Source organism: Priapulus caudatus, unplaced genomic scaffold (genome assembly GCF_000485595.1).
Source record: "Priapulus caudatus unplaced genomic scaffold, Priapulus_caudatus-5.0.1 Scaffold1069, whole genome shotgun sequence".
Taxonomy (NCBI): Eukaryota; Metazoa; Priapulida; class Priapulimorpha; order Priapulimorphida; family Priapulidae; genus Priapulus; species Priapulus caudatus.
Window position 1 is genome coordinate 91,776 of NW_014578130.1, and position 13,018 is coordinate 104,793.

The 13,018-nt window shown below is 40.5% G+C and overlaps 1 protein-coding gene across 2 annotated transcripts in view; it reads right to left on the reverse strand.

The window, feature by feature from the left end:
- Positions 1-12,207, reverse strand: part of LOC106815230 (ubiquitin-conjugating enzyme E2 W-like) — a 26,102-nt gene extending 13,895 nt beyond the window's left edge. Inside the window, exons 1-5 of one of the 2 annotated variants that reach the window (XM_014819660.1) lie at positions 12,179-12,207; positions 8,677-8,765; positions 8,065-8,167; positions 6,109-6,264; positions 1,831-1,906 (exon numbers count right to left, since the gene is read on the reverse strand). In XM_014819660.1, the coding sequence (XP_014675146.1) occupies positions 1,831-1,906; positions 6,109-6,264; positions 8,065-8,167; positions 8,677-8,765; positions 12,179-12,190 (436 nt within the window). In that variant the 5' untranslated portion in view covers positions 12,191-12,207. Of the gene's footprint in view, positions 1-1,830; positions 1,907-6,108; positions 6,265-8,064; positions 8,168-8,676; positions 8,766-11,046; positions 11,085-12,178 lie in introns of those variants that run through there. The other variant, XM_014819659.1, reaches the window with a different exon arrangement.
- Between the last annotated feature and the right edge of the window lie 811 nt (positions 12,208-13,018).

Below are 13,018 nucleotides of genomic sequence, written 5' to 3' on the forward strand. Positions count from 1 at the left end.
AAAAACTCATCGGTAACGAAGAGGGGGGTAGGGGGGGGGGGGGGAATTTTTCACGGGAAAAATTTTCCCCCTGGGGAAACCAGATTCCATATACTTGCACATCTGAGGCAGACCAGTTGTCTAACAAACCTTTGTCTTTGTGACTTATTTAACTTTACCTGCCTTCTACGTCCTTACAGAGATATTCCATTCATACTAGATCACGGGGGATACATGTAGTTGGCGACAACTGCCCGTTTCTAGTTAAATATTGTCATTATTAGCTCCTGATATATATGTATAGAGTAGCACGGCGCTAGGGTAATGGCCAACACTGTGGCATGTGCACGTAGGCGTGTGAGCAACAGCAACTGGGCACACAGCTGTCGACAGCCCCCTGACAAGCCGAGACTCCAGTACTGACAATTCAGTGGGAGAGAGGGTAGACATCACCAGGGGTTGTTACTTAGTAGGCGTACACTGAACACATCTGGTTGTTGGTTAAAATCCACTGTAAGGAACTTGGATTAAGATGGCACAGGTCCTTGAGCCCCATTTCAATGGTTTTAAAATGACACTTTTTTCTTGTCTTAATCATTTCTGATAATACCTAAAACATTTATTCTGTCTAATAACAGGAGCTTTGTTAACAGTTAAGGTTAACCATAGATGAATTACAGCTAGTAAATCTCACCTACGTTAAGTTCAATGACTGAAATAACACACACTCTTCATAACTTAAGGATGCTCTCCACCTTTTGCACAGGTATTGCTTTAATAAAGATTAAACGTTTATTGGCGAATGAATCGAATCAATCACTTGTTTTATTTATAGAGGAGATATATCTCTATGCTCAAGCCAAAAAAATGCATGAAATTTCCAGCACCTAATTATGTTACCACACAAATTTTGAATTCTTATGTAAAAATAGTATTTTGGAAAAATTACCAGAAAGAGTGAGGATACAAAATTTTCGCCACATATTAAGCACAATATGGACCAAAATAGTATGTCAGGATTTTTCTTTAATTTTCATATTTACTGAGAAAACTGGAAAAAACTGCTTAAAAATCAAGTTGTGTGTTAGAATTGAAAATTTTAGCGAATAAAGAAGCATAACTAATAAAATACGGCACTTAATAACAATCCCTGACGCACTACTTTACCACAATATGTTACCATTAAAACGAGTGTAAAATTAAATTAATCCGAGTTGTAATCACAGAGAAATATCCATTTATACATCGGCTACTATGTCAGAAATCGAAACGGAGAAATCAGGGTTTTTCTATTTTTCACAATGAGTGACTGACTGCCTGTGTGCGAAATGGGTGAACGTATGTGAAATATCTACTGTTAGTACTTACTGCGACATATCCATGACTAACTGACACCACTAAATTGGTAAAATGTTCCATGCACCTTGAGAAATTCTGAGAAATTACGAGGTTACCATCGCAGAACGCGCGAACTCCGCTCATCCTGACGTCACAAAGCTAATAATATTATGTCAACAAACGCGGGCCTTGTACCACGCACTACAGGAAGGTGTGTTGCGAGGTGTTAGAACTATTTCTGGGCGTGGGATATTTGTTGGATCACTAGCAGATGTACATGAATGTACATGAATACATGAAATGACAGCTGTAGCAGTGTTGTCACTGAATGATGACGTCAGCAGCTGCCTACTACACATGTATGCGGGCAGTCAAATCGCTCTGACAGTTCGTATGTACCGTTATATGAAGAAATGAGCATGTACGAAGGTGGCACATAGTGTTAGCCATCGAATAAAATTGAAAATGAAAAATCGGTAATTTTGCCTAAAACCTTGAGAGTAGCTTACTTACCATGGTACCACCACCGAGTTTTCTTGGGATTTTTGCTACAGGTCTTAACATAAAATGTGTTATCAGGTGGGCGCTTCTGTAATGAGAAAAACAACATATTATATTTAACCACATTGGCAAATAATGCCACACAATGCATTTATTGTTATCAATAAAAATTTCGAGTGCATGCTGATTTCCTGTATCACCTATTGCAAAAGAGTAACATCAGGCTTCATCATTAGTAACACGCTACATGATGTAATATTAAAACAATACTTTAGTACACACAGAAAACAATAGTACACACTACATAATGTAAGCTCACAGCTATACTGCCTCCAGACTTAAAGCTATTAGAGCTTATAACGAATTATTCAATTAGCTTTTTACCTACACGTTCTGTAACCCTCGTAGGCTCCCCAAAATGCTTTTATTTTAATATGCGAGGCTCAGTGTGGAATTTGCCAATAAGTTCCGACATAATGGCTTAACACCAAACAAAGGAAACGTCTTGACATCTCAACCACGGTACATACCGTTAGTTTGTTTTCTCATTTGACGTTGCAAATAGGAAATGGGTTTCTGACCTATTTCCTATTTTTAATGTGAAAATAGAAAATAGGAAATGGGTTTCTGACCTATTTCCTATTTTTAAAATGAAAATAGAAAATAGGAAATGGGTTTCTGATCTGTTTCCTATTTTAAAAGTCTAAATAGGAAATGGGAAATGGGTTTCTGATCTGTTTCCTATTTTAAAAGTCTAAATAGGAAATGGGTATCTAACCCATTTCCTATTTTTAAGCTAAAAATCGAAAATTAGAAATAGGTTTCTGATCCGTTTCCTACTAGGCGATTTTAATGCGATCTAATCGGGTGACTTTATCGCCCGATAGTCGCCGGCGAATGAGTCGGGCGACTGAGAGTGGACACACTAGGCGAATATCAGCACGATTCATCGGCGATTTTTCTCCCGCTGCAACACTAAAACACTTGCGCCACCTAGATTGATAGTCACATGATTGAAAATGGCACCGTTTGATTGGCTGATGAATTGTACAATCGGGCGACTCATTCGCCGACCCGGACACACTAGGCGATTGAGTCGCGTGACTAAATCGGGTAGTGCATGTCGTAAGGAATAATACGATCAGTCGCGACTATTATACGCTCTACAGCTACAGGAAACTATAACTATAAGACTTGCTATAACTTGTGCCTGTATAATTATGTGTATGTGTATATGTATTATGTATGTGTATATGTATATGTATGTGTATGTGTGGGTGTGTGTGTATGTGTATATGTGTATATGTGTAGACAGGCCCGTTGGAAGGAATTTTAAAGTGGTACGTAACGGTTTCAGTGGCGGTCTGGGGGTGAAAACCCCAGCGGAGTTCGAAGGGGCAGACAGGGTGACCAGATTTTAGAAATTTGATTATGGGACAGGAAACGATGTGAGGGAGCGGAGCGATCGAGCGGGGGAGGGTGGGGGTTGCACACGCACGCACGCACGTGTACGTGCACACGCACGCACGCACGTGTACGTGCACACGCACGCACGCACGTGTACGTGCACATGCATGCACGCACGCATGCACGTGTACCTACACACACACGCACGTACGCACGCACGTGTACGTGCACACACACGGACGCACGCACGCATGCACGCACGTGTACGTGCACACGCACGCACGCACGCACGTGTACGTGCACACACACGGACGCACGCACGCATGCACGCACGTGTATGTATACACGCACGCACGCACGCACGTGTACGTGCACACGCACGCACGCACGTGTACGTGCACACGCACGCACGCACGTGTACGTGCACACGCACGCACGCACGTGTACCTGCACACGCGCGCACGCACGTGTACGTGCACATGCACGCACGGACGCACGCACGCACGTGTACGTGCACACGCACGCACGCACACATGCACGCACATGTACGCACTCACGCATGCACGCACGTGTACGTGCACACGCACGCACGCACGAACGTGTACCTGCGCACGCGCGCACGCACGTACGTGTACTTGCACACGCACGCACACACTCATGCACGCACGTGTACGTGCACATGCACGCACGCACACATGCACGCACATGTACGCACTCACGCACGCACGCACAAACGCACGTGTACGTACACACGTACGCACGCACGCATACGTGCACACGCACGCACACACGCACACACGTTTACATACACACGCACGCACGCATGCATAATAAATCGGTAATAATCGCTATCGGGTGTTGTCGTGTAGACGCTACATAATCACTAACTCGAGTTAAGGTTCGTCGTGTAGACGAGGCTAATGTCCTTGACTTGACTTTCTAAACAACTGGCAACAGCCGGGCTAATGCCTGTAACTGTAAGGGTGACAATTATGCATTATTATTATGCATAATATCAGGAGTGAGATGATATAGATCATTATCTAGTAGACTGACCCGCTACCACCTGCTCACACCACCACCACCACCACCACCACCAGTCTGCTAGATATTGATATTATGACTCTCCCCAACCTGCAATTAGTATAGGCAGGAGACGAAAACTTCATGCATAAACATGGTTGGCACTCTACACTGATGCGTTACTGCTGGTGGCTTATATGTTTGCCGACAATGACGTATCGATGACGGACATACTGACATAACCGAGCCTAATCACCTCGTGAAGCCCAGCAGGTAGAGAGAAAGGAGTACAGCCGCGATAGGGTGGCAGAGAATATTGGGCCAGAGCTACGGGAAGCTGACAAGTTCCAATCTTGTCTCATTGACCAAGGCGACATTATAGGTAAATACCTTAGTACATACACGTCTCAATATGTCATAGAATGTCATTACCATTGCACATGTTGGTCATAAGTAGTCGAGAGCCTTCGTACCTATACTTCTTTCAAGACATTATGTACCAACTGCCGTTAGTATTGCATGCAAATATGAACGATTGGTTAGCCATGTTTCATAAGCCACAAACATTGATATAAGCTACATAATTGTACTCATATAGAATCAACCACATTGTAGTTTTACAGGTAGAATGTGAAGCACTAGGCGTAAGATAAGGCGAATCAAATTCTGTAACAGAATTTTCCCCGCTGTTGATTTTGCTAGTGACACTAGAACCAATTATTAAGAATCTTAAGGTTGGACTACGGAAGCAACATTCACATTTCCACCTCATTACTCCACACATGCACGCACGCCCGCACGCACGCACACACGCACGCATGCACACACGCACACACACACACACACACTTAGAGGTTTTGTACAAATATACTGCATGCAGCATGATATCTCTATCTTCAAGTCGATACACTTTCTACTCAAAGCAGAGTGAGCAGCTAAATTCAGGATTTACAAAATTCACTTGTTATCCGAAACAAATGAACATGTAAACACACCACCATGGCGCACAGCTGATAAGAGATGTATATTTTTGTTAGTATTTTTCGCGAAATGACACTATATATAGGGACAGTGATTTTCCGCGGTCGCGGAAAACGAACAGAAAACATGGAAACGGAAAAGATGTTTTCAAATGGAAAAAACGCAGAAAACGTAATTTGAACATATTACAACATGGAAATTTCAATAAAATCACAAAAAAAACGTCGACAATTATAGCATTGCTGCATTGGTAATGATATGGTTTACATTTAGACAAGTTTCAGAGCAAAATGACTTACAATTACGACTTTTCGTAGCCCTGTGTTTCGGTGCCAACCCAACTGTCAGTCTGTGGCCAAATACCTTTTTTTTCATGCAAATATATGTAAACAGAATTTTGCATTTTTGGCATGTACAATCTCTATGGCAAAACGGAATTTCCATTTTTTCTTTACTTTTAAAGGTAATTCATAATTTTTCCAAATGAAAAAGGCAATTTTTTTAATCGGAAAATCACTGTCCCTATATATATATGCAGCTTTCTCCGCGGGAGACTGCTTGTAATGGATACAACAGCAGCAGCTGCCGCATCGACAGATCCATGGGCTCTCGATAGGATGGCATCAGGTTTAACACCGAACGATGACGTCTTGTACATGTTGTAGCAGGCTACTCAACTAGGAAACTAAATGACGTCCCAAGCACCTGACAACAGCCACAGAAATGGTGTTGATATAAGAATAATAATGCTCCCTCCCCCCTACCCACGAATACCTAGACTTCCTCCCCCTCCTCACGAATACCTGATGGACTCCCTCCCCCTTTCCCACAAACAGCTGACACCCCTCTCCCCCTCTACAAGTAGCTACCCGCACTCACCTTCTCCTTGCAGCTGCTAAGCATGCTGACAATGCTAAGGCAGACTGACTCAACTGAGAGAGCTGGTGACCAGTCCTCTGTGAGAATGGACAGACATATGTGGCCATTACTGTAGACGTGTGGGTGCACAGGAATGTTCGTGCCCGTAAATACAACCTGTAGCAGTGCAAACATTCCATATTTACACACCAACAAACACACGAGAAATATAAACATAGATCATTGTATTCTATGGCTATTTATTGAGTGAGGTGGAGTGTCAGAAGAGTAACAATAACAGGAGTGGATAATAGAGACCTCTACTAGAGATAATAGAGCTCTATTATAGAGGTCTATTATAGAGGTCTATTATAGGTCTATTATAGGTCTATTATATGTCTATTATAGAGGTCTATTATAGGTCTATTATAGGTCTATTATAGAGGTCTATTAAAGATATCTATTATAGAGGTCTATAATTGGTCTATTATAGGTCTATTAGAGATCTATTAGAGATATTATAGGTCTATTAGAGATCTATTAGAGATCTATTATAGGTCTATTATAGAGGTCTATTACAGAGGTCTATAATTGGTCTATTATAGGTCTATTATAGAGGTATATTATAGGTCTATTATAGGTCTATTATAGAGATATATTATAGAGGTCTATTATAGGTCTATTACAGAGGTCTATTATAGGTCTATTAGAGATCTATTATAGGTCTATTATATGTCTATTATAGAGGTCTATTATAGGTCTATTATAGAGATCTATTATAGAGGTCTATAATTGGTCTATTATAAAGGTCTATTATAGATCTATTACAGAGATCTATTATAGGTCTATTATAGCCGTCTATTATAGAGGTCTATTATAGGTCTATTCCAGAGATCTATTATAGAGGTCTATAATAGAGATCTCTATTATCCACTCCTGATAATAATAATGTACACTCTGTGCTTATCCAGCTTACTATCACTTCAAAAACTATTTATTTTCCAAAATCACATAGACCTTAATTCATATACCATTCTCCAGACATGCTAGGAAAGTTTGTAGCTTATAATTTAAAGGGGTGACTATTGGGTGAAATTTTTGTTATTGTGATAGTATTGCGATAATTAAGATACTATTGCCAATACTATTTCTTTCATTGAAAAACTTGCGATACCATAACGATACTATTTTGTATTATGAATTTGCGTATTATATCATTATAACACCTGTATGTTCGTATGTATGTAATTGTATGTACATACAAACTTGTTTACATTATTTACTAGACTAGTAACATGTGGGTTCACTCACACACTCGAGAATAGCAAGTGACCTAGTTTTAAAAGTGCATAATGCATAGATTCCCATAGACCAGTCAAGTTACTTAAATTAATAAAGGAAGTGTTAGTAATGGTTTTCAGGAATATTCACATGCGAAAACATATCACTAGTGGTGAATAAAGTAACATGCAATTTTAATGTTGCAATATTGAAAACTACAGATTGTTAAAAATAAATTATCCGCAATGCTATTGATGTATTACTATGACACCCGTGCATTGCTATTGAGCAAAACACTATTGCATTTAATCGGTATATATCCTAAAACTGCTACTTATTCATAAACGGCTGTTACAGCTGGAATAAGTGAAAACAGCTGTAACAAAACATTCTACATTAATCTAACAACACTCCCTACTTTTACTTAAGCACACATGCATGGACCCAACTATGTTAGCAGACACGCACACACACGCGCGCGCGCGCGCGCGCGCACACACACACACACACACACACACACACACACACACACACACACACACACACACACACACACACACACACACACACACACACACACACACACACACACACACACACACACACACACACACACACACACACACACCTATGCACTACTACTTATGATCTCATTATCAACAAATAATATATAATGTAAATCATTCCCAATCATACCTCGGGTGAGTCAAATGGATATCTGTTGGTAAATTTAAACAATAGTTGAAATTTTTCGCCTTCATATAGAGTTCCGGTTGCTCCTTCCATTTCTACATACCACCTAAACAAAGGTGGATAAAACCAAAATCAGCTATGAGAAATTTTAAACGACTCAAAAACGACCAAGATTAACTCTTATGTTAGCTTAAATTCCTCATCAAAATCCACATTATTTTCTTCAAACTTTAACATCAGTCTTCATATCTATTTAACAGATGCAACAATTATTGCATATGTACAGTATGTAGTAATCTTGAATGGAGTTCAACAGTAACATAGACAGCAGTGGCATGTGTTGCAAGCTGGCCACACTATAACAAAATCATGTCAGTGTCTATGATTTTTAGAAGTAATGGAGTAAGACAACTTTGGGTGTTGAGTGTGCATGATTGGTAACCCCATTTTGTAGTCACATCATAGATCTCAGCTACCAAACACAAGTCTGGTATAGAGTAATGCCACATTTAACAGGTTAGGCATAAACACTAAGGCTACAAAAACAGGTCAAACAAACCGTCACAAAATTGTTTAACTCTTCGATTAAATTCTAGCACTACTAGGCATACTTACGTAGTTAGACTTGATCCATGGTCACCGTTGACTTTAATTCCTACTGGTGGATTGAGCTGCAGTGTCATCAACTCTTTTTGCAGACGTTTCTAAACAAAAAGATAACTTGAAAAATGAAGATGTTGAAAAAAAATCATGAAAGTAGTAAATAACATATACACAACATGGCAATAACTTTAATACCACAGATATAGAATATACAAGTTTTCTACACTCTTGAAGCAGCATAGTGCTCTTGATATAGCATAGTACTATCCTGGTCCAAAGTCCTTTGAAACTCAATAGACACTGTTCCCTAAGTGGGCACAGTATTGTCTAGGACAGGGGTTCTTAACCTGTGGTCCAAGGACCCCTTTGGGGTCCGTGGATAGGCCTCAGGGGGTCCATGAACCAGGTGCATAAAAATGATTGCATTTATGTGCTTATGTACATTTTTCTGGAGATGGGTCCGTAGCTTTTACCAGATTCTCAAAGGGGTTCATGACTTAAAAAAGGTTAAGAAACACTGGTCTAGTATGAAATATCAAACAATGGAGAAAGTTGCTTGAACTACGTCATGAACAGATGTGTGTGTATAACAGGAAATTTGGCAAACAATAATACGATGATAAATAAACACAAATTTTATTACTACCAAAGTTCTAATGTTTTTGTACACGCCACAACCATGACGCACGCACACCAATGTGGACAAACTCACAAAAGATAGAGCAGGTGTGAGCGATAACCCTGCACACTGCTCGACTCGTTTCATATTTTCACAGGAGAAATTTGTAACCATAGGCCTCTATCCTGGTATCTGTGCATAGCCAAGTCGTCTCTTGTTTAAATTATCACTTTTGCATTTGTGTTGAACTTAGGGAATGTTTGTTTGGTCGGATCCACGGATCTCGATCCACTGGATCGAACCCTAACCCAAACAAACTCACTTTCAACGGTTCGCGTTTCGCTGTGACCTATCACGGGATGGTTCATAACAAAGAACAAGCTGTGATTGGCTGAGGCGTGGGCCGCCATATTGGATCCCCTTCAAATCCACCTCGCTAGCAGGGTCAGGTTCGGTGGATCGAGATCCGTGGATCCGACCAAACAAACAGTCAGATCCACGGATCCAGTGGATCCGACCAAACAAACATGCCCTTAATTTACACATAGAAACCCCGTAAAAGCCTGTAAAAAATCATTTTCTGTAGCACTATAAATAATGTGCTACCCAAGTTCAAGAGTGATATTTTGAACAAGTGAAACTTCGGCTATGCACAGATAATGAGTTGGAGGTGAGAGGTTGCGTATTTGTGCTGTGATAGTGTGAAACATGGTGAGCAGTCTGTGAATTTGACAATGACAGTCATGCTTTCCCACCTACTGTATCTTTTCTAAGTTTTGCAGTGGCTTGCGTGCGGCGAAATTGTGTGCTTTAGATGAGTATTTATATGGCATTTACATGGAATTATTAGGCAATATAAAGTATATATTAAAGAGTTAAAACTTGAGTAGTCAATCAAATTTGTATTTATTTACTATCTCTTTATAAGAAATACATGAATTAGAGAGAACAATGACTCACTCATGGCATATAACCTCAACATTATTTGCATGCCTTAGTTTAGCTGAAGGGGTCATTGTCGTATCAGGTACTACAGATATGTACCCGAGGTACATATATGTATACACAAAGTGTACCAGACTCGTACTACAGAAGTGTACCCTAACCATAACCCTAGCCCTAACCCTAAACATACCTTATATAAAATATAAACATTATACTAAACAACCTAAAACTACCTCGGGTACATATCTGTAGTACCTGATACAACAACGACCCCATCTGCCTTAGTTTATGTATAATACTAATAGACAGATTCCTGGATGGAGGCAAATAGTTATGTATGTAGGCGCTATACTAGTAGTCAGAGTCATGTCATGCATCAATGCATAGTACTGGTTAGTCCGAGCCGACGCAGACCCCAGTAATGGGGTCTGCGGCCGTGTCTATCGCAATGACGAAAAGCCACCTCCAGTTTGGAGGTGGCACTTATAAGTAATATATGCGCCCAATATATATACAATCCTATTGCGTGGAACTTACTTTAATCTGAACTTGAATCATTTATCTACGTGCATGCACGCTATGATCTCCTGGTAGCGGCCACAATATAAGAATATATCAAGTTGTTTACCTAATGGTAAATATAACCATCCAAAGAAAATAGTCTGTCTTCATTCACATTTGTCAACCAATGAACATCACTTCCGGTTACTTCGGCTATTCCCGATGTTCAGCAGGAAACATAGTTTACTAATTTGCTCAGATTTCAGAGTAAAGTCGAACTTCTTTTCCTCGGCAATATCGCCATAGAGTTGTTTTACCTTGTCAGCATCCATCGTGTACAGAGACGGCAGACTGACGCTGGTACAGACGCTGATAGGGTCTATGTCCCCCAGAGTACTGCCGGAACGTACCCTGGTACTAAATACTACTATATAATATGTCGGACCGTACCTGGCCTACTCCACTAACGAGTCTAGGGAGTCGCCTACGCCTACTCCCTAACCCTAACTCTAACCCTAACCATATCAGCTAGATAGTTACCAGGGTACGTTCCAATATACAGGACCGTACCCAGGGTACGTTCCGGCAGTACCGTGGGGGACATAGACCCTATGAGCTAAGCTGACAGAGATGTCAGCCTTAATTATTTCCGATTTTGAAAGCGATATTGACAAACAGAAGGTATGTACTTGATATTTTGGGTCACATATACCCCCGCCACGCCCTCAGTGCTACTCGATTCACCTATCCAATGCCCACAACAAAAATTGCAACAATTTTTACAAGGGTGACTGCAGCCGATAAACCCGCACCCTCAGATTAGCAAAGCAGAGTTATAACGTCTGCATTTGTGGACTAGGTACTGGTTACATGACCATTAGCAAAATTGGGCTCATACTCATAGGGTCTATATCCACCAGTGTACTACCGGAACGTACCCTGGGTACGGTCCGGTATACAGGAACGTACCCTAGCTGGTAACTATCTAGCTGATATGGTTAGGGTTAGGGTTAGAGTTAGGGTTAGGGAGTAGGCGTAGGCGACTCCCTAGACTCGTTAGTGGAGTAGGCGAGGTACGGTCCGGCATATTAGATAGTAGTATTTAGTACCAGGGTACGTTCCGGTATACCGGACCGTACCCAGGGTACGTTCCGGCAGTACCCTGGGGGACATAGATCCTATCAGCCATAATTGGCATTGGTCAGTGGTCTAAGACTAATGCTAATGGTAATGTAATGAGTAATGATGACATGTATTTTATCTACTCTAGTAATTGATAACTTATTTTTAAGATGAAATCACAACGTTAGGTATATCGTAAATGAATAACTATTTATAGACATAATGCATATTAATTTGACTATACAAGTTGTGTATTGGAACGATAACCGAGAAGGTGGATACGATTATATCTGTATACTATTAGTATTACTGATATAGAAATCAAACCTGAAACGCCATGACAGTTTTCTCTGTTTGTTTACAGAGTCGATGATTCAGTTACATGTAAATACAGTGTACCTTATATAGTTAATATAGCAGTAAATTAATATAACTTTTATTTTTTTAACTATGTGAATATTTATTAAGACAATGTAAAACATTTTATAAATGTACGGTATATATTGTTATAACTGATACTGTTCTTTCTCAATTTGCTCCTGAATACACAGCTAACTTTTCCCGTTCGGGAGGGAAGGAGAGGAAACAACAGCAAAGCGTTTTTGGTATTTTTTTCCGGCGAAATTCGTCACTAGAGAGTAGAGTGCACTCTTTTAGTTTCACATTATGCACGCACGCGGCACAGGCACTTGGAGCGTTTCAATAAAATATAATGCTAAATAAATACGAAATCTATTCACTACCAGTGTTTCTATACTCTCTTTCACCTGTACCGGTGTTATTCAATTGCCGACAATTTCCTGCAAATGCCGTCCAAATGGCAATGGCATTATGCTCATCTGCAACAAACGCTGGCTGCCGCTGGCGCTGCACACTGACACATAAATATATAGTTTTTGTGTATACATTTTTTTGTATAAACTATTCATTTATGTGTCAGTGTGGCCCGTAGAGTCTATGACTATGTCTCCCTGGGTACTGCCGGAACTTACCCTGGTACTAATTATTAGTACTAATACTATCTAATATGCCGGACCGTACCTCGCCTACTCCGTTAAAGAGTAGGGAGTCGCCTACGCCTACTCCCTATCCCTAACAGTGCTCGAAATAAGCGTTGTCCGGTTGTCCGAGACAACCAGAATTTGTGCCGGACAACCTAACCAGTCT